This window comes from Sebastes umbrosus, chromosome 1 (genome assembly GCF_015220745.1).
Source record: "Sebastes umbrosus isolate fSebUmb1 chromosome 1, fSebUmb1.pri, whole genome shotgun sequence".
Classification (NCBI taxonomy): domain Eukaryota; kingdom Metazoa; phylum Chordata; class Actinopteri; order Perciformes; family Sebastidae; genus Sebastes; species Sebastes umbrosus.
In genome coordinates, this window is record NC_051269.1 from 38,427,200 (window position 1) to 38,449,950 (window position 22,751).

Sequence of the window (22,751 nt, forward strand, 5' to 3'; positions counted from 1 at the left end):
ATGTACGACCACCAACCTCCTGCTCTACCACAGATCACAACCACTCTATCCTGTCTCAGTCTAGCGTTTGACTGTTGTAGTTTAATGACTATTCATCTCACTTCCTCTAATAAAACAAAACACTAACCTCGTGGTAGCTAGTTTTTCCCACGTGATCTACTTTATCTTCCTTATATCTGCAACGGTAAACTTCTAATCAGCCCTGATCTGTTTTGTTTATATGAAGCGAATGACTGCAGCCATTTATTAGCAGCGATGTGTACAAAACAGATTCATTGGTCTGTCTGGGTCTCGTTTATCTCCTCATCACTGAAGATGATGATGATGATGATGACCATGTATGACTAGATACCACTTTGGGTAAATGAGAATTTTTCTTGTGTGTGTTTTTGTAGTGTGGATGAACTGCCCCTGTAAATGGAGCTAAAGAAAGCTGGAATCATCCAATAATTTCATTCTTCACATACCGATGTAACAATAGATCTACCTTTGTTGGCTAATTTAAGCATTCCTTGCATGGAATGTTATCTCTAGCAAAACTGATCTGCCAAAATGTTATCAACCAGAAAATACTGAGAACAAACTCATAAATGACTCATCTTCAGAAACAAAGTATTGAGTCTGTTGTCTGGACAACAGGGCAGCTCATCTTGGTTTGCTACTTGATAGGTACACATCCCTTTCTGTTCATATAAGAATGAGATGCGTTTTGTTTAAGAACCATGCATATTTAGTGATTTATGTCACAAAGAATGACTTGCCTCTAGTGGTATCTAGCCATGACGATGGTTTTGGTTTTATATGTCCAGGTTTTGAGATGTCTGTCTGGGAGATTTCTGCTGCCATCCCAGTACAACATACAGCATTGAAAAACCTGCCAACAATGTGTTTTACAATGTGGTTACTCAGGAAAGGCCGCAAAACATGCCTCAACTGTTTTCATTGGAACTACTTTTACCAAAAGAAATAGTCCCTATTTTGTATTTTATGAGTATTTTTATTGAAATGTATTGAATTTTTTTCTTGTACAGGATATGAATCCTCCACACCAGACTCTCAAACTACAACAAACAACACAATACATACAAAATAATACAACAATATACGAAATAATAATTTCATAAATAAGCTTTATGATTATACAAAATATCCTCTGTTGATCAGCATCTTTAAAAGAGTTAACTGCAGGTGCCTGCACTACATCCTCTGGAAGCTCGTTCCATGCTTTTACAGCACGAAGTGGGACATCTCTATTTTCAGAGAATCACTTTAGTGGGATTAATTTGAAGGAGTTCAATCTTAAATCATACCTATTAGTACAAAAGTGGATGGCAGGTGGCTCGGCTGTGATGTCATATATTCTGTGAACAAGCTTTTAATGATGTCACCTCTATGTCTCCTGCATACTAGAGGTAGGTAATTGTAATTTTCTTAACGCACAAATCTGGCATCACACTCGGAGACTACACTCCTGCAAAAGTCCCAAAATACACAGTCTGAAACACAGACAAGATGCATCACACATTACAACTGAAAATGTATATCCCAAGCTAACATGAATGGAACATTCGGGACAACATAAAGCCAAAGTTATTTTACTGCACACAATGTGATGCTTTTGAGCACACGGAGATGTGCAAAGGCCTCCTGCTTGTCTCACTTGATCTCTCAAAGCTTTGTGTACAGACAAAAAAAAGGGAAACAAAAGCAATCAGCATGTAATCAACTTCTACATATTTGAGTACACACACACACACACACACACACACACACACACACACACACACTCTTCAGTCCATGTATCAACCACTCAGATCAGAGAGAAAGAAGTTAGGTGTAATCTCCCGTGCTACAGCTCCCAGTGAAACAGACTTTCTAGTGTGCTATTAATAGTCAACAAGGATGTTAGGATTTAGTCCTGGTACACTTTGCTTCTGTTTAACACCGGCCTTAATAAGAGAGGTAAGACTGCAACCTGTTGTGGGGTTAGACATGTCCTCACATCACCTATATGAATACTCAAATGATCTGTAATTTAAGTGCATATTTCTAAATGAGCCATAATATGTAATGTGGAAACTGTGGTCTTCAATGAAATAGTTTTTCAATAATAATAATAATCAAACAATAATTATAGAAACAGTGCAACATATGGCACCATGCATTTTTTTTATATATATATATATATGAATATATATATTTGGTGATGCATATCTGACAAGTTCTGCTTTTGCTTTTGCTTTTGCTTTTGCACGGTCATGGGTTGACTTAAAGGTGCCAATAGCACATGCTGTTATTCGGGTTAGTCTGCTGTTACTGCTATTTTATGGTGTGAAACCACAGCTTTGAATATGATTTGAATATAGCTCAGTTAGAAACAGACAAGTGAAGTTGTTTCTTTGTATTCCCAAACGGAAAGGCAGTGTCTTGTTTAAATCCATACAGCAGTATTACCTATCAGCTCTTCATCCAATCTATGGAGCTCCTCCTGGTACAGAAAACTGGCACATACAGTAACTAGGCTTCTGGATGCACATGTACTGTATAGCCAGTACAGCTAGCAGCAGATAACAGAGAGCAATAGCTTGCATTTGGACCTGTAGTGCATCAATTGTGGTAGAGAATGCATGATATGGACATCCTGGACATTTATTAACAACACATCTGGAACCCAGATGTGAAAAATGTCATTAACAGAAAGGGGGGTTTTATTGTTGGGTACCTTATCTTGCTGATCCGTGCTATTCTGTGTGTTTCTACAGTGAACTGGTAAAATCAGTCAGCTGTTTTCAAAGCATTATGAGGAAACTACCGGAGGTTCATGACGTCAAATCATCTGTGCTTGAAAACAAAGTCAAAGTCTTAAAATATATTAAATGTGGGCGCCTGGGTTAGCTCAGTTGGTAGAGCGGGTGTCCATGTATTAAGGCTTGGTCCTGACCGCGGCGGCCCGGGTTCAAATCCGGCCTGTGGCCCTTTCCGCATCCACTCTCTCTCTCCCCCCTTTCAAGACTCTATCCACTGTCCTGTCATAAAAAAAATGGAAAATGCCCCCAAAAAAATAACTTTAAAAAAAAAATATATATATATTAAATGAACTTTTCTCAATTATTAGACGAGCCCAGTGTTGTCAACTCTTTCCCTCTTTCAAAATATCTAGCAGCATTATCTGCTGACTAGCTCCAAAAGTCCCTTAATCTAGAGAGAAAGTCCCCGACAGTCCGTTGCTTCAGGCCTCCCTCCAAAGCCACTCCCCCACAATTATCATTATGAACATTAATATATCATAATTAACGTAAACAATGAACATGGCTATTGTTAGTACTCACAGCTGTCAAGCTAGCAGCTTGTGGAAGACACCAATGACGCGCAATGAGTGCACAGTCAGAGTGCACGCAGACAGGCAGGTAGCCTTCAGTCCTGCGACAGCCACAGATACCGGATGGTTTTCTTTTATTTGTCAGAGCATTTCATTTATTGATTGCTGTCGGGATGTAATGAGAATTTCAACTAATATAACAAGTTTATATTAAAATGTTATATTAAAAATTTCTAAAAATCTTCACCAACTCTGCCTTTAAGTCATTCATTTGTCGTAGTATTGAATCCACATCTCAATTTCAGCATAAATAAATATTTATCAGAGAAAATCAAATCTGCACACTTGTTCATCTCCATCACTTAAATCAATCAAAGAAAAGAAAAAAGAATGATTTGTATTACAGCTGACATGTCTCTCTCTCAAAGGTTCAGACCAGGCCATCATGTTTATTGTGTGTTTATATTAAACACACAAAAAGTACCCCATTAAGGACAATCCACTCGTCGAGACTAGATCAGCTCCAAGTGGATATCTTCCACTGAGTGGATATGAAAATGACACTCTTGAATGAAACCTTATATGACCCGTCTTTGCAGTCGAGTGTGCAGCGGTGGCTCAGTTACTTCAAAAAGCTACTGAGAGATTTTGTTTTTGTTCATTTAATCTACCCCGCACTTCATTTTGCTCTTGATTTAATTTGTTGGCGGAGTAAAAATAAAAAAGGCTACTTTATGATGAACGTGTTATACAGAAAGACACTTCTGTGAGGTAGATCATCAATTTGAACAAAGAAATGCTCCTCACTTCACAGAACTGGAGTCACTCTGAGGTTGTTAAAAATAATGTTGTTTACACCTCTACTGGTCATGCATTGATCAGGCTCCAGCAGAGCCACACTGCTGATCAAACACCAGGGTTGTCTTTTGGTCTGACAGCCATGTTAGTGTTGTCTCAGTTCTAGGAAAAATCCATGTGTAATAATTCCACTTCCGATAAACAGCCATACTCTGCACCTGCTGCGAACCAACGAGCAGTTCGTACTCACTGGAACCACGGAATCATATGAACACTGACATACTGTCACAACAGACCAATCAACACAACAGCTGCCTCAGACAAAATCAACAATTCCAGATTAACATTAAGCAGAAAGACAGAAACAGCTGTGAGGTGTAATGTGATGCAGTACAGTCAGTTCTGTGGTTATGTGTTGAGGTGGTGCTGGACTGGACCACAAAATATTGAAAAGTGTTTTCTATAAACACCTTAAAATGTGTTGCCTGCTATCCAATAAAACACTACATAATAATACATACATAATACATAACACAATACAAAGTACAGCCTCAACAACAAAGCAAAAATGAGCATGGATCACATACCCCTGCTCACTGCTTGACCCCTACTAAAGAAGGGCCAAAGGTTTTGCCCTTTTTGGAACTAATGGCATTAGTCTATTGAGCACAATCTAGCTTGTTATTATCAAAAATGTTGGGCACCCTGGATTTCTAACCCCCAAAAGGCACAACTAAACCACACTGTCAACCATCATACCAAATTTGAAGCTCCTAAGTTAAATAGTTTTAGAGTTCTACGCCAGAAACGTAGTTGAAAAAACTTGAAGTTGAAAAAAATCTAAATTTAAAAGATTTTGGGCACTCCCCCAAAAGGCAAATCTAGACCACACTGTCAACCATCATACCAGTCTCAACAACAGTTATCACAAAGGTTGTATTTTATTCTATACTGAAGGCAGTAGTTCCCAACCTGGGGGGCAGGACGCCCCAAGGTTTCGCAATATGGGACAGAAGAAGAAAAAACATTTCCGCTGAAGAAATAGTAAATTTTTTCTCAAATCTTTTCTTTCTTTCTTGAGATATACAAGAGCTTTACCTCTTTGGGACTCTGAAACTCTTTGGACAACTGGCCCCAGCTCAGAAACATATGCAACTTGTTACAAGGAGGTCGTGAGCGGGGCTGCCTCCTCTTAGCTCTTTTAGTCGACTCATCGGTCGTTTTGGTCTTAGTGGACTAAGATTTCTTTAGTCGATTAGTCGTTTTTTTTATGATTTTTTCATGCTGAATAACTTATTTCTAAGAAACTGATAAGCACATCTCTGGTAAACACAAGGTTTAAAGTGGTGCGTCTTTGTGGAGAAAACCAGTTTTACAGATCTGTCGATTATATCAACTAATGGATTAGACAACAAAATCGTATGAGTGTTTGTCGACTAAGAATTTCTTTGGTCGAGGACAGCCCTAGTCGTGAGTGGGTCGTGTGCAGAACCAGTGCCTTAGGGGAAACATAAAGCTGCTGACATCCATAGATTGTATAAAAGAAGTGGACATAGCCACCGGGTCTGAAAAGTGAAGCCAATGCGGAAGTGCCTTAAACTTGCATTATTTCTAATAGCCAGCAGGGGGCGACTCCTCTGGTTGCAAAATGAGGTCCATTGTATAGAAGTCAATGAGAAAATGAGCCTTCTTCTCACTTGATTTATTACCTCAGTAAACATTGTAAACATGAGTTTATGGTCTCAATCGCTAGTTTCAAGTCTTCTTCAATACAGCATGATGTTCATTTAGTAAATGATGGTCCCTTTTAGAGTCAAATAGCTGAATAAGTCATTGAAATGCAATACACGCATATCATGGAGTACAAGCTTAAAAGGGTAAGGAAAGCTGAAACAAATCAACAATACAACTGACCCTGGTCTTCACCAAAAAAAATAAAAGATGTTGTATTTTTAGCCACATAGCTGCTTGCTAATCTGTGCAAATGTTCACGCTGTCAGGTTAGAGCCCGTTGTTAGATGTTAAGATGTAATGGCAGGTTGCCGTCATGAGCCCCATACTTAACTCTGCATTCTGCCTGAAACTACAAACAAAAACACTACGTGTGGCTACAGGGCTATTACCTATGAATGGACTGGAGTCTTGCTAGACGAGACAAATTCAATCTAAAAACGTCTGCCCTTTGGTCTGGAAACTGTTCACGTAGGCCATAAAATAAATGTCCATCTTTATCGAAAGCAGCTAAAACAACACAGTACATTCATAGGCAATGTTTTACAATTGCATTGCATAACCGCGTAGTAATGATAATATTTAATTCTGTTCATTTGTTATTGCAGACTTATTCTGACGGACCCATTTTATATTTAATTTATACATGCAAATGTTACAGCTATTTCTCAAGGGGGGTCTGAGTGGAGCTCTGAAATACATCCCACTGATATAAATCAACTATGTTAGAGAGCATGCTGTCAAAGAGGACTTCTCTTCTAAATCATTCTCATTTTTGTCCTTCTTAAGCCAAATAGCCACTAGCTTTTAGTAGTACGTGTAGGGCTGTCCTCGACCAAAGAAATCCTTAGTCGACTAACACTCATTAGTGTCTAGACTAATTGATTAGTTGATTTAATCGACAGATCTGTGAAACTGAGTTTCTCCACAAAGAATCGCACAAAAGCACCACTTTAAATCTTGTGTTTACCAGACATGTCCTCATAAGTGTCTTAGAAATAAGTCATTCAGCATGAAAAAAGCATAAAAAAACAACTAATTGACTGAGAAATCTTAGTCGACCGAGACCAAAATGACGGATTAAAGAAGGTCAGCCCTAATTATCTGCATATTTAGTCATGAATGGCTTCATATAACTGAATTCTGATTCAGAGAATTACTTCAGGTTGTGACTAAAATGACACCACTGACTTTATCGTGTTTAAAAAAACAGCTATACAGGCCCAAATAACCTGTAAAGAAAAGTTACATGATATCAAACTATGTTCCCATTTATCTATGGATCTATGTTGTGGTAAAAGGATCTCAAGAGACACTCACAAAAAGCACCTATCATGAAAATGACAGTAACATTTTAAATAAGGTCCTGCAAAGCTTCCTATGTATAAAAAAAAAAATCAACTGAATTGAATTCATTTGGAAAGAGCACTGTTCCAAGTAAATGGAAATGACATTGGCACTGACAGTTGTGTCATTTCACTCTTAATTTACTAAAGACCTCCTGCGGAAACCTGCCAAAACTAGAAATGTATTTGCTAGGAAGTGGCAGCCAATTTGATACACTTAGCGGCTACTGCAATAGCTACACCTGTCGTCACCTGGTCAGATGATCATCCATTTCTGCAGTGAATGATGATAAGTCACAAGTATCTATCCTGCCTTATGTGTACCAAATGTTTTTCTTAGGTCCTTTCTTTCCAAGTGAGCATATCTGAAGGCAACAGCGCTCATTGGCATTGTTGCTAACCAAGTAAATGATGGCTACCGTCAACCCCCCTTTTTCAAATACATACAGATAATATGCAAATATAACCATTATCATCTCAACATGCTTTACTTCCTAATGCAGTGAAGCAGCGTTTGCTGGAAGGGGAGGGTCACAGCACACTACAGAGAATTTTAAAACACCCTGTGAACAAAACATGCCTCCAAGAATTTGAGCAGTTTTGAAGGAAAAAGGGGATCTTAGACGCAGCTTATTCTACTATTACTCTTTAGTAAAGATCTAACAGCATGAGAAACACCGGTATTAGGAGAGAATTATGAATTAATTTACATATTATATAGGCCTACTCCTGCAACATAAAAAAAACGGCCAAACACCTTCACAGAGAATCTAAAACAACCCGTAACTAATGCAATCATCTGCAACATGTGCAGCCAAATTAAAAAGTAAACAAAACAAAGCACAAGACATAAAACTGCATACTGAAAAGACAGACACAAGCCAGTGCCTATCCTATCCTTTCTATACAATAACATTCACTTGACTATATCTGTCTTATCTTTATCTAACAAGAAGAACATCATTGAGATTAAAAATATGTTTTTAAAAAGCGTCTTTGTTGCAGTAGGCAGCAATGGCCACAACTAATGGGAATACCTAGAGCTGACACTTGATGAAGACCTCTTCTAAAAACAACCATGAAACCGTTGGATACGTTTGTAGAAGAATTATTAATGTGAAGCATTTTTCTTGGCATCACTTTTACACTTGATTTACTCTCCTCACTCAATTTTCCCTTTCATTTTAGGGAATCAAAAACTCCAGACCTGCTTCTCTAATGTGTAAACTACAGCTGACCTGTCTGAGAGAACACCAAAGACCACGTCGGAAAATATATAATGAGATAAAGACAACAAAACAATAGCTTTTTACCAAAACTGATGAAAAATAAAACTCAAATTGCTGAAAATCTTGACTTATACCGTAGACATCAAGATATCATTAAGTGAGAAACAAGTGATTTTGAGGCCTTACCTCTGAATTTCTTGGGTGGGTTGTTGAGGTCTCCTGTGTCTGGTTGAACCACACAGCGGTCATCCACAAGCCTGGGGACACAGACATCATTATGATGAGTCAATCACTCAAAGACACATGCAACTTAGACTTCAACATCATATACTTTTTTTAAGTAAGAAATTGTCGGTAAGGTATCAAGTTTGTATCATGAATTCTCAAGTAATTTGTTCACAACAACATATCAGATTACAGATAAATTGACACCATTACAATTACTATGTACCTGAAAACCATATACCGTGGTTGCTGAGCGTTTTTCACAGCATTTTGACATGTTACAGCAGGAAAATCACATGTCAATTTAATAACATTAATGGCTGCATTTCATTTAAATGGGTCAGTTCCAGGGTCACTATTACAGTACTATTAACGCCTGTATTTTTCCTGCCATGTCAAGTTGTCAGCTGTGGAAAAAGTCCAACTGGACATAGAAACTGCTTGATTTTAATAACGAATGTCAGCTCGTTCATAACACACGAATAGCAGGATTAAGACATAATTCATTGCATCTACAATAAACATCAGGTTGGAGACTCGGGGAAGCTTTCATGTTCAATATTTAAGAGATTGAGAGTTCAAATTGTTAAACTAAACTATCTAAATCTCTACAACCCACTGAAAGAGTGCAAACCGCCACAAGAAAAAAAGGCTTTCTGAAGCTTAAAAGTAACGGAGCAACAGGTTTCCTCTGCATTTCTGCCCAGGAATTAATATATTGAGCATTATGAAAAGAGATATGCGTAATGGGAGAAGCGGACAACCAAGGACTGAGAGGATGAAGATAAAGATTTATGAACTGTAATATCTTATACAGTATATATATATATATATTTTTATTTTTTATTTAGAGAGGAACCAGGGCCTCTTTCTTAAAGAATGCAACAACAGCGCTACCTCATCATAATCCACTTTAGCACCATTATTCCACCTTGTCTTTCCAATTAAAAGGCAGAGTCCACAATCTTGAGAAACTAGCAGGAGTACATTAGATTTTAAAAATGATCCAACCAAACAGGATTATTACAGTCCTGTGACAGTCACATATACCAGACTTTTTATTTTATTTGTCAGAGCATTTGATTTATTGATTGCTGTCGGGATGTAATGAGAATTAATTAATATAACAAAAAACGTATTTGAACAGCACTACCAACCCCAGCTTTAATAGCTTCATTATACCCAGGAATTATAGGGGAACCCCCTGGGTATACTATCAGATAGTAGAGCAGCATAAATAATACAATTCAGTAGGATGCTCTAGTCGGACCAGTCAGTTACATCTTTTTATAGCTCATGCGGTAGAGGCTACTCTGCACTGCAGGAGCACTGTGATGATGAAGGAAGAAAGCACATGGTGTGAGAGTCTCCTCTGTAGAAACGAGGAGCCATCGCCTTGATCACACTGATGCACTGATGGGCCAAGGTCCAAAAGGAACAGGAGATTTAAGGGTCATCTATATTCAAGGTGAAGAAGAAACCTCCTCTTGCATTCTGGGATACAGCATCATGGCCGTATCTCATCTTCCTCATCCATCCTCTCTGAGCCAGCTGTGCTCCAGGTGGCCGCGGCCGTCTCTCAGGGGTCACATTCAGTATGCTGACAGCAAAAGAAACACCTAATACATCGATGCTATTTATAGATGCGCCCTCTAAGCTCTTCTCTTTAACAGCGAGAGCTCACAGCAGCGGTGGAGGGAAAATGATTACTAGGCATATCACCGCTAAGACGGGAAATTTGACAAACGAGCTCTGTCACGGTGGCTGTCTTCAAAGCTGTGCGCACATTTGTTGCCATGGTGGGTGACGCACAACACTAAACTGTGAAAGAGCATGGTCTGTGAGAGCTGGCGAGGAGGAGAGCTCTGCGCGGCCTGTGGTGAGTGGCGAATAGTGACATGGCAAGAGGAGGATGATTGTAACACTTAAAAAGAAGAGGACAACACAAATACTGTTCTCATTTTCACACTGTGAGAAAAAAAACACCCTGGAGCAGGAAATAGTAAGGAAAAAGAGGAAAGAGACGGTCTTGATGCAAGAAAATGAAGTCTGGAAAATAGAGCCTGACATGTCAGATATGCTGGACAGGGACATTCACATCATCCTCTCTCTTTTCCATCTTCTTCTTTTAGCCTTCTGCTAATTCGGTGACTGTCAATTGCACGTCAAGATTTGCTCAATTTGACCGTAATGAGATGCATGTTTAACTCGTTGCCTACAATTAGGGAGGAGGAAAGACGTCAAGTCCTTAAATAAATGGTGCTCAGCATGTAGCAGGAAGAGACGGGGTAATTTGAGGCGAGAGTACCAACTAAGCAGAGAATATCAATGAAAAGAACAGGAGAGCAATGACTATAGTGGGGATCAACCCCCTCTCAAATGACATCTTAACACGATTACATTTGCCAGACGATGTTATCGAGAGTGGCTGAGTATTCTGCTCTGTGTTCACAGATAAGACAAAAACCATCAGATTAAGGGAAAACAGATAATTGACTACAGTCAGTTTTTCCATTGAGTAGCAGACCACAACTGCAACATACAGTACATGTGGGAGTCGTTAACTTTAAAGTTGAATAAACAAGATTCATTTGGTTCTGCTGTAAAAGATTCAGTTTCTTCTTCTGGTAGTTTAGTTAGTTTATTGTCTATTTCTGTGTCAAACATCTGGCCCATCCAGTGGGAAACCTCCAGGTCTGAAAAATTAAGCCAATGCAGAAGCAACTTAAACCTGCATTCTTTGTAACAGCCAGCAGGGGGCGACTCCTCTGGTTGCAGAAAGAAGTCTGATTGTATAGAAGTCTATGAGAAAATGAGCCTACTTCTCACTTGATTTATTACCTCAGTAAACATTGTAAACATGAGTTCATGGTCTCAATCACTAGTTTCAAGTCTTCTTCAATACAGCATGATGTTCATTTATAAATTATGGTCGTTTTCGATTAATATCGTTTTCGTCTTACAACTTTAACCCTTTCACAGTGTTTTCAGTTCATGACAGTTAATTGTAACCTTTTTGGTCACCTAAAAAGGTCTTATTGAATGTTCGGTTGTGTTTAGCTCCACCCTCTCGTGTCACTTCTGGTTGCAAAAAATCAAGATCAACATTTTTATATCCATTTCACGGTATATATATCGTCATATTGCCCAGCCCTAGGCCCATCCCACATGGGATTACAAGACACCCCTATTTTACAAAACATATGTACAGTAAATGGAGCTGCCACCTGTGTTAAATATGAGTTTCTTTCTTTTAAAATACACAACATAGGGATAAGAACGTTGTGGTTAAATTTATGCAAATAAAATTACAGCAGAGCAAATGGGCTCGGCTTATTACTGTGGACAAAATAAATACTTGAGCTTGAGTGTGTTTAAAGATAGAAAGGCTTTCTGCAGTCCTCATTCTCTAGTTTAACTATTAATTCAAGTCCATATCCGTCTTTGCATAACTTCACTAAATTCTCACAACTGATTTCTTTCACTGAAATCAGATCACTTGTTATTCACCATAAAATGTGGAGGAACAAATACTTATGTTGACAGTAACTGCCTCCAGCCAAACACGGGCATTAAATCCATCAATTACATCAATCATCCATTATACTCCCTGTCAACTAAAAAACAGCAACCATGTAGATCCTCACATGAGTTACTGTGTTTATTCTGTAGCCTGTACTGTTTTATAGTTGTGTATTCTGCACAGCGGGACAATATTGTCTAAAACAACAAGAACACTTACCCTAAAGTGCTGATAAATCCACTGGTGGAGCCCTCTGCATATAGGGAACAAATGTCCCCTATATGGAGGAAACTGGACATCTTGTCCGACATGGTTCCTCAGCGTTGTCTACACCTGCAAAAGATTGACACCAAAGGTCTTTAGAGAGCAGTCACTACATCAAATCACACGCTTTGAACTATTTCACTCAGCTAGTCAATGTTATCAACAGAAAATAAACGACAATTTTAATATTCCATTATTCCAAAAATACTAAACATTTGCACGTTATGTTGCAGCTCCATGTTCCTGCACACATACTGTAGGTTAACAACAGCTGATTAAGTTGAAAAGAATTTGTAAACAGCAATGGTTATGATCATCTTCATTACTTTTATGACATTGACTTCTTCTGTAGTTTGTGGTTGTTTGGGTCCAGACCATCTAAAGGTTTTAGCCTATCCTCAGAGCACCACCTACTGTAAGATCATGAGTGACAATAACCTAAAATAATATCATTAAAAAATTAGACATACATAACTGAGCTATTAAGTTAATCTTTGCCCTTCTATGAATTTTGACCTGTGTATCTTGGAGGGCTGCAACTAACGATTATTTTCACTGTCGATTAATCGGCTGATTATTTTCTCGATTAATCGATTAGTTGTTTGGTCTTTAAAATGTCAGGAAATTGTGAAAAAGGTTGATCAGTGTTTCCAAAAGCCCAAGATGACGTCCTCAAATGTCTGTCCTTTTGTCCACAACGCAAAGATATTCAGTTTACTGTCATAGCGGAGTAAAGAAACCAGAAAATATTCACATTTAAGAAGCTGGAATCTGAGAATTATGACCTTTTTTTCTTAAAATAATTACTCAATTCGATTAATCGATTATCAAAATAGCTGGTGAGTTTGCAACTAATCGATTAATCGTTGCAGCTGTAATGGGTTCTGTCCTTTTCAATTTAAAGCATACATTTACAAATAGACAAATATCATGAAAGAGTTCACAGCTTATTCAAGTTGGACACATTTGTGCAAAGAATTATTAGAAATGAAACAATGAAAAATACCTGCCAAGAAAAAAACTCTCTCTGTGCACTGTGCTATTGTTAGCTGTGTGAAACCAATAACCTACATGTACATCTTAAATGTAGGTCACCATTCTTTAGCCTGTGTCCAGGTTGAGAGAATATAAACCTGTGTGAAAGAAGTCATACACTCAATACACTGTCACTGCCGTTATAGATCAAAATTCTTACAGTCTTTAATGCACAAACATTATTAAATATGTACATATCATCTGTCACTGTCAATATAAATCCTACTCACTGTGCATACAGTATATAGACATGTATACAGGTACATACTGTACATCAGTGATTCTCAAAGTGGGGTCCGTGGCACTCTGTCAGGGGGTCCGCACTCACTGAACGTCAGCTTTAACCAGGTAAATTTAAATATCTGGATTTATTAGGGACTATGTCAGTCTTGCTACTGTTCATTTTCTGAAATTTTTAAGATTAATTACTTGAAATGTAGCCTATAAATGCTGTCAAATGTAATTTGAATAAAATCACCCTCTGTTTAAAAGGTATGTAAGTGGTATTAACATGATTCAAATCGAAATGTGGTGCTGTTTATCACTATGAAACAGGTCTGAAGTATTTAGGTTGAAAAGTTGTAGAATACAAATAGTTCCAATAGCAACTAAGAGTGCAAATGGTAGTAAGCAAGATGATTAATCAGTGTTACGATTATTAGGGTGTCCCTGGCTCCAAAATGTTTGAGAACCCCTGCTGTACATACCAGTCCATGTATATCCATTCAGTGTTTATTTATTTGCTCCATTTGTATTGTTTACAACTTCCAGAAAACTTGACTTGTATTTTTTTTATTTTAGCCTATTTCTTATTTTACTGTTGGTCATTGGTGCTTTTTATATATAGGCTATTTATATAACATTTATGCATACACTTTTTCACAACTTGGGTACATAACAGTCATTATAACTGTTATGTCATTTTATTTCATTTTATCTTATTCTGTTTTTATAATTCAGAAAATATATATTTTTTACATATAAGGTTTTAATCTTGGAGGAGGAGAATGTGGTGGCCTTATTTTTTAATTCAGTATAATTCAATTGCTTTAGTCATTCCCCAGCAGAGCACACATCTCAATGAAACACACAGGACACAATTATACAATATAAATTATGTTTTTTGTTTTTCATAATCCAAAAAAGTTGAAACAGTAAAAAAGTTTTTAGAATATTTTTTTTTTTTTTTTAAATGTACCTTTATTTGTACTTGTCCCTGCTGTTATTTCTATTTCTGTGTAAGTAGTCTACATATTGAAACTGATTCCACACCCAACACCATTAAGTGGTCAACATGATCTATTATTTATCTGTTGACAAGGATGTTGTTCTCGATAAACACTCAATTTTAGCATCATTTTAGCTTGAAATGTGGCATAAACTCACAGTTTGCAACACTGTAACAACAAACCATAACTGTTTTAAAGGGAGGAAAAGCACAAACTGTGACATTTCTCATTAAATACACGTTTATTTCTATTTCTATTAGGTCGGTGTGAAGTTGAAGGTCACATATTTACTCCATAACGTTACAACTGCGACACAAAGTTACTATTTTCTCTCAGTAGAGCTCACTGCCTCGATATGTGAGCGTCTTGTGGTCGTTTTAAACTGTTTTGTTAGATAATAAAACGGGATATTAAACATTTGTCTGCTAGCTGAACAAACAAAGCCTCATCTCTCATCTGCAGCAGAACAGCAACACATGAACATGAACGCGTGGGCTCATCGTTACTTCCTCTACAGAGAGGGATGCTGCTGCTTTCAGCTCAGTGACACACAAATGAACAATACAACTACAGTTAGATGAGATACTTTACCTGGTAGGAACGGGAGGACACGTCAGAGACAGAGAGGATGGGGAGAACCGTGAGGAGAAGAAGAAGAAGAAGTGGGTCAGCACAGGATAATTTCCACAGATCTGTCCTCGGTTAAGTCCATGGTAGTGAAACTCCTCCAGGTAAGAGCAGCAGGCTGAGCTGAGCTGCGTTATCTCTGACAGCTGAATGTGTCCTCGGCAACAATCCGCTTCTTACCTCCTCCACATGTCACCGAGGAAACGCCCCTTTCGGTACTGCAGCTGCAGCTTTCTGGGTAATGTGGTTCTTTAGGAGTTTGTGTGCTCATAATAAATATCTGATACTCCAATTTTTAAAAAGGTATTGTTGAATTGATAGAAACAAGCGTGTTATTTAATTTAATTAGATTTAATTTAAATTAATTTTATTTTATTTAATTTATGTAATTTTATTTTATTTTATTTTATTTTATTCAATTTATCTTATGGTATCTTTTTTATTTTATTTTAATTCATTTTATTCAATTTATCTTATAATATCTTTTTTATTTTATTTTATTTTATTTTATTTTGTTTTATTTTGTTTTATTTTATTTTAGTTATTATTCAGAAAGCATTTTTAGATATATTTAATTTAATTATTAAATATTAATTTCTCTTTTTTTCTCTACATTAATTTTATTTATTTATTTAAGTTTTCTATCTTACTACCATGAATTATATTACTGTAGTACTTATTACTTTTAATTGTAATTAACTAATTAAATTATTTAAAAAAATATTTTTATGTTATTCTTTTTCTGTAACTTTACCTCTAGGGGTGTGAAGAAGTCTGGACCTGTCTCTGTGTGGGAGTGGGAAGCGATGTGTATGTGTGAATATATGTATGTACATATTAAATGTTAAATGTAAGATATCATTTTTTTTGTATTATGGCAACGGTGTTATGTTTTGTAGGAATAAAAATAATTTTCAAAAAATATATATATATTTATTTTATTTTATTTTATTTTATTTTATTTTATTTTATTTTATTTTATTCTATTTTATTTTATTTTATTTTATTTGATCTTATTTCATTTCATTTTAGATTTAAGGTTTTTATCTTGGAGGAGGGGAAAGTGGTGGCCTTATTCAGTTTAATTAAATTACTTTATTCACCTCCAGCAGAGCACACATCTCAATGAAACACATAGGACAAAATTATACAATATAAATTATGTTTGTTTGTTTGTTGTTGTTTTTTGCAAGTTGCTAACTAGTATAATCATAAAAATAGTAAAAAAAATAATTAAATAAACAAATAAAACTGTGTTTTTATTAAAAGGTACAGTGTGTACCAACTCAGGGGATCTATAGCAGAAATGGAATATAATATTCATAACTATGTTTTATTAAAATCACCAGAAACTAAGAATCGTTCACCATCTTGCACTGCTAACAGACAAACCCAATACTGTCTCTGGAGAGAGCCTTTCACGCTTTTACATTACCTGAAGGCCACCGTAGTTCTCCCCACACTTGTGAACTTGGTCTTGTTTGAATCAGTAGCTGATGCGATCAAATGATTGCAATAGAAGAAAATAGAATAGAAACTCCCAGCTCTGTTAGAACATCATGTCTACTACTGACTCCTTCAGGTGTGTCACATGTTGTGGACTGTAGTGGAAATGTCTCAGAATGATCAAATCCGCGTGACTGGGAGATTTTTTGTCAATGTCTACATTATTTCATGTATACAATGTCAAAACCAGAAGCACACATACGGCCTCACAAAGAGGAGCTCACGCTGTGCGTGTTGAAGTGTGAAAGGACGTGAGATAAAGACATCAGTTGTGTGTGCAGTCTCCTGTCAGAAACACTGATTCGACCACTGGCAGAAAGATTTCCAGGTTTGTCATCATGTGGACACGTCTGTCTCTTTAGTTGAGTTCATGTTGTTTGTTTCTTTTCTTTTACAAATATTGTTGAATATTGCAGAGTCTATGCAACACACTCGTACAGATATCATGTGGGTCTGCTCATGGACCACCCGGTTTCCAAGTTTGTAATGTAAGCTTTGGAAACCTCAGTCTGACAACTTTGAGTGATCTGGTTTATTTGCAGTTGACCCATTAAAATCTCACTGTGACATTTTCAGCAACTGGAACTGGAACAGACTCTTGTACTGAAATATTTTGAAGCATTGACGACACTGAACTCACAAATAACTTGCCATATGAATTAAGAGTAGGCGGACCGTCCTCACGGTGTACCTAGTTCCAAAATAGTGAAGAAGCTCACCTCCAATTTCTCCACGAAAGCCTGCGTGAAGTAGATGGTAAAAGCTTGATTATTCCTAATTATTCCTAATTGCATCATGAATGAAAGAAAGAGAGGCACAGGAAGAGCACTTTTTTAGGGATGAAAGGAGCACTTTCATCCCTAAAATGGGCTCAGTGGCATTAACCAAACCCACTGATGAGCTGTTAATTTGGTTTCTTAGCTACAGAATGTAGAAGGACGATAAGAGTGGAGTAAGTGGGCTTACACAAGTGACCATTACCATAAAAGTGCGTCTCTTCCTTTTCTACATTCCACATCTGTTTTTCACCGGGTTCAGTGAGGTCTTTGAGATGTTAATGCATATAGATTGCTATTTTGTGCTCCGAGGCCAAAAAAAGATCTTCTTCTACACTGTGATTTATGTTTTAATGTGCTGCATTCCTGGCGTTGACATAAAACCCAGCTCCGATATGATGCAGTAGGGGGGAAAAAAACACTTATTATGTATGTGACTCCTCCACTTTCTGTACTGCCAGACACTCTTAACTCTTACTGGTTATGCAATCAGTCATCTTTAGCAAATTATATCCCAAATTCTATCAAAAGTACATTCAAAACCACTTATGTAAAAACAGACTATGCTACTCTCTTTGTTGAATCCAGCAGTGGATGAAGTACCTGAAAGCCACCCTTGGGTAAAAGTACAGATATCTAACTAGAAAAGGACTTACTTACTAGAAGTTAAAGCCACCTATTAGAATATTACTTGAGTAAAAGTCATAAAGTGTCTGGTATTTACTGTACTTAAGTTTCAAAAGTTATTTTCTGATATTAAATGTACATAAGTACTGAAAATAAAAGTACAAGTAAATGCTGTTAATAAAAAAGCAAGCTTGAGATTTATGAAGTTTATTCTTCTTAACATGTACACCACCTTAAAAATGGAGGCTACACTACACTTGAAGAAAAATGAGGTCTCCACAACTTGAAGGATTTAAAGAGGAAAATGAAGTTTTCCTTCCCTCGTAGTTACAAGTTGCATGATCTGACATGTCGCCTGCCTGGACTTTAGCAGAAATCCAAACTTAACTACGGTTTTGAGAGCACTTTATTTGCACTTGCCCATCACGTGAATGATGCAACTTGCAAGTTAGGACCACTGATTCGCCAAACCTGCTTGCTTGCAATAGTAACGAGTAAGGAAGATGATCTGAGGAAATGTATCTGAGTAGAAGTATACATTTTATTTAGAAAATGTAGTGGAGTGAAAAGTTGACAGAAGCATAAAAACTCAAGTAAAGCACAGATACTCTCAAAACCAAAGTGTTATTACTTGTTACCTTGGTTGAATCATAATCAGTGTAAAAGGAAGGAAAGGACAATATCTACCGGTCAATGCACATATTCGCCCACCCAGAGCCTGGTTCTGCCCAAGGTTTCTACCCGTTATAGGGGAGTTTTTTTCTTGCCACTGTCACATAGGAATGCATTCTCTTGGGGGATCTCTTGGGTCTCTAAATTATATAGTACAGTCTAAACCTGCGCTATATGAAAAGCATCTCGAGATAACTTCTGTTATGATTTGACGCTATATATAAAAATAAATTGAACTGGATCCAAGAGATTAACATTTATTCCACTGAAAGTATTTCTAGGCTTTGGTTAAATTTGACATTAAGTGAAGTTGAATACAGATCACTGCATACTCAGTTGTCATGGATACAGTGTACAGACGACTGGCTACCATTCTACCACAGAGCAAAAAAATGGTTTGTATATGTATATATATATTTATATATAAAACTAGACACAACTGCTGCTGTGTTTGTGAATTGCAGCACTTCTGTTGGTTGGATTTGTAGCTTGATAAACACAGTGCTTTCGTTATTCTCTGGGTATTTTGGTCATTATTATACCCTTTAGTGAACCTGAAGAGCTCGTCTGCTGCCAGAAGGCTTCCCCACACAATGCATGACTGCAACAGATTGTTTTTAAAAATACTGCGAGGGTCATGAAAAAGAGCACATGTTTGGTGGGAGGGAGCAGTGATTCATCCCGATTGATGGTCAGACTGGAAGCTGAATTTTAGAGACACGGGGCCGGTCTTTCGGACAGAATTAACGCATGACTAACAAATTAATGAATAAAGCATCTGCATGCTTGGAATGCACCAGAGGCAGAGGGAAGACAAAATGCAGCGACCATTTGTGTGGGTGCACAGATTGTGAGATTCATCGTCGTGCATGTGTTAGACTGAGTATACTCGTGTGCAGATTCAGGCCTTCCCTAAGCAGCAATGTGTGGGCACACAATGGTTGGTAGTTTTCTAGTCTGAGGCTCTGATAGTCCTCTGTGTGGGCCATCTAATCCTGGCATTCATCAGAAATGTCAGAGTGGAGCTAAATATATTAGGAACAAAGAGTCTCTTGTGTTTTCTTTATTCCTCTTGGAAGGAATATTCAATCTTGATTTCATATCAGAGATTAAAGGGATAGTTCGGGTATTTTTGATGTGGGATTGTATGAGGTACTTATACATAATCAGTGTATTACCTACAGTAGAAGGCGATCGGCACGCCCCCAGTTTGGAGAAGCAGACAGGAGTTACTGCACAGGAGCAAAGTAATGTACTGCTTTGGATGAGGTCAGCAGCAAAACCTATTTTAGCCACCTAAAAGAAAGGCTTACTAAAAAATCTATATCAGTTTAAGTGTACGCTATATTTAGAATATTTTCACCGTGAACAGTTATACAGTCTATGTTTCCAACGGGGAACTGAAGCCGTTTCTATGCTCTCTCCAAAGCAACCAGACTCCATTGAAAAAACAGTAATTTTACCTCGCAGAACACGGGGGTTGCTGGTCTACCGCTGCCTTGATCGGTTAGTTTGTTTGTTATTGTGTGAGTTTGGTTAGTTTGTATTCACCAAAGTCACACAATAACACAAACTAACCAATCGAGACAGCGGTAGATCAGCAACCCCCGTGTTCTGCGAGGTAAAATTACAGATTTTTTCATTGGAGTCTGGTGGCTTTGGCGAGAGCAAAGATGGATACAACAGCTTCAGTTCCCCATGGGGAAGGGCTGTCTGACGGCAAGATAAAGCGGTGAAAATATTCTAAATATAGCGTACACTTAAACTGATATAGATTTTTTTAGGTGGGCCTTTCATTTAGATGGCTAAATTACATTTTGCTGCCGACTCCGTCCACAGCAGTACATTGCTTTGCTTCCGTGCGGTAACTCCTGTCTGTTTCTCCAAACTGGGGGCATGCCGACCGTCATCTACTGTAGGTAATGGATAAGTACCTCATAAAACCTCACTTCAAAACACCCAAACTATCCCTATATCAACTCCAAAGAGAGAAAGAGGGCTCTTTAACTCTATAAACAATATGGCAGCCTCTAACTGCTGTTCTGGATCTGGGACAGTGAACCACTGAAGACACGATGCCGCTGGGGGCAAGAACCATAGATAATGGCTTATTAGTGATTTCAAGCTAAATGTAGAATACTGATAGAACTTCTTTCAACTTCAGCTGTCTGACAACCACAGTTGTATCATTCTGTACAGGTTGTTCCATTTGGCAATTTAAACTCTATTATAGGAGCTCTGACAACTGGATCAATGAGTCAAGGCTTACAAGCAACAGTCTATTATCCTCTTGCTCTCTGTCTGTCTGCCAGCCTTTTTGAGCCTGCATGTGACGTATAAAGACTGTTAATGACAATACGTCCCCGGAGAGACGAGTAAGTTCACAAAGGTTTACTGTACCTCAGTTTACTTAAGAAACCCTGTATGAAACCTTTTGCACTTCTTTTGCAGACCACAGGCAACCATTTCTTTTGTAAACTTGCAGCCTTTGAGTTGATATTCATTCTGATTTTCCCTCATGAAAGAGAAGTCCCATCTCCTGACTTCCCTGCAAGACAACAGGTATTGGTACGGCACCCTAGTATAAGGTAGAGATCTACCTCACTAAAAATAAAAGACAATTATGCTGGTGTAATGGCCTGCATATTCCCAGTGGAAATAGTCTGATTAGACCAGCTGCAGAGATATTCTAAGTAGGCCTTGTGATTTTATGGTATGACTTGTTACCAATGTAGGAAAAATAAGTTTCACATTTATCTAGGATTCAGTTGGACATTGTATGCCAATCTGCATGAAGAAGTGTATTGGTGATGATAGTGTTAATAACATTTTGTGTGCATGTTTTCAGATATTAATTTTCTGTCAGGCTCTTACAGCAGCTGTACTGATCAAATACATTCAGCTAGCTCCCTCTTCATGAACACTGTGCACAGAGAGCAGGATCACTTCACCACATCCCCTTGGTTACGGAATAATCAATATGCCAGACCATACACAAATGGCTGGGGAAATTATCTGCCAGATGTTTGATTTGTGGAGAGGGATACAAGTCGAGTTTTCACTCAAACACTCTCCTGTTTGAGCTAATCCCGCCGAAGGAGAGCAATATCCAAGCAGGCGGTGGTCTGAAGTCACCTATTTAACCTGCAGAACATGTTGTGTAAGCTGCTTTGACTGCAGGTAATCCAGTAGGGTCAGTAGGGTTGGAGGACTCCTGGCCTCACTTTCACTACACTTCACTATACTTCACTGGTCATCTAAATAAATCTAAAAAAGATATATATTTAATTGTTCATGGAATATATGGAAAGAAATCCATAAATGCACAATAATTGTTTTTGCACCTTTAATAATTAAATCAAATATAATGAAATGTCGCTGCTTCACATAACAATAAATTATTTTTTTTAATACTTTATTTTTTCGAGGTTGTTTTCATATATGCAATTGACAGTTCGTAATTACAAAACTTTATAAACCAATTTTTAAGTAATTAGCTTAGAAACAAAAAAAATAAGTACACAAGAGAAAACAACATCAGCATTAGAAATTGAATAAAATAAAATAAAATAAATATATATATTAATAATAATCATACAAAAAAATATTACAAATAAATAAATTAATTAAAAAAACAAACAAACACACAACACTAACTTAATCAGTAAATGATACAATTAAACAATAACATGCATATGTGCATATTTCCAGAATGGACACAAAGTCTGTGCTAAGGTGAGACAGGACTGGTAATGGGATTGTCACAGCTTAGTTTACACAGAAACACTCCGTGATGGACTATTTGTCAGCGAGCTGCTGCACAAGGTTTAAAAATGAAGTGTGA

General features: G+C 37.4%; 1 protein-coding gene across 9 annotated transcripts in view; it reads right to left on the reverse strand.

Moving 5' to 3' along the window:
* itpr1b (inositol 1,4,5-trisphosphate receptor, type 1b) overlaps positions 1-15,504 on the reverse strand; it is a 122,801-nt gene extending 107,297 nt beyond the window's left edge. For all 9 annotated transcript variants that reach the window (XM_037770900.1, XM_037770908.1, XM_037770865.1 and 6 more), the window contains exons 1-3: positions 15,291-15,504; positions 12,391-12,504; positions 8,610-8,680 (exon numbers count right to left, since the gene is read on the reverse strand). In XM_037770900.1, coding sequence (XP_037626828.1) covers positions 8,610-8,680; positions 12,391-12,482 — 163 coding nt within the window. In that variant the 5' untranslated portion in view covers positions 12,483-12,504; positions 15,291-15,504. The remainder of the gene's footprint in view (positions 1-8,609; positions 8,681-12,390; positions 12,505-15,290) is intronic.
* Between the last annotated feature and the right edge of the window lie 7,247 nt (positions 15,505-22,751).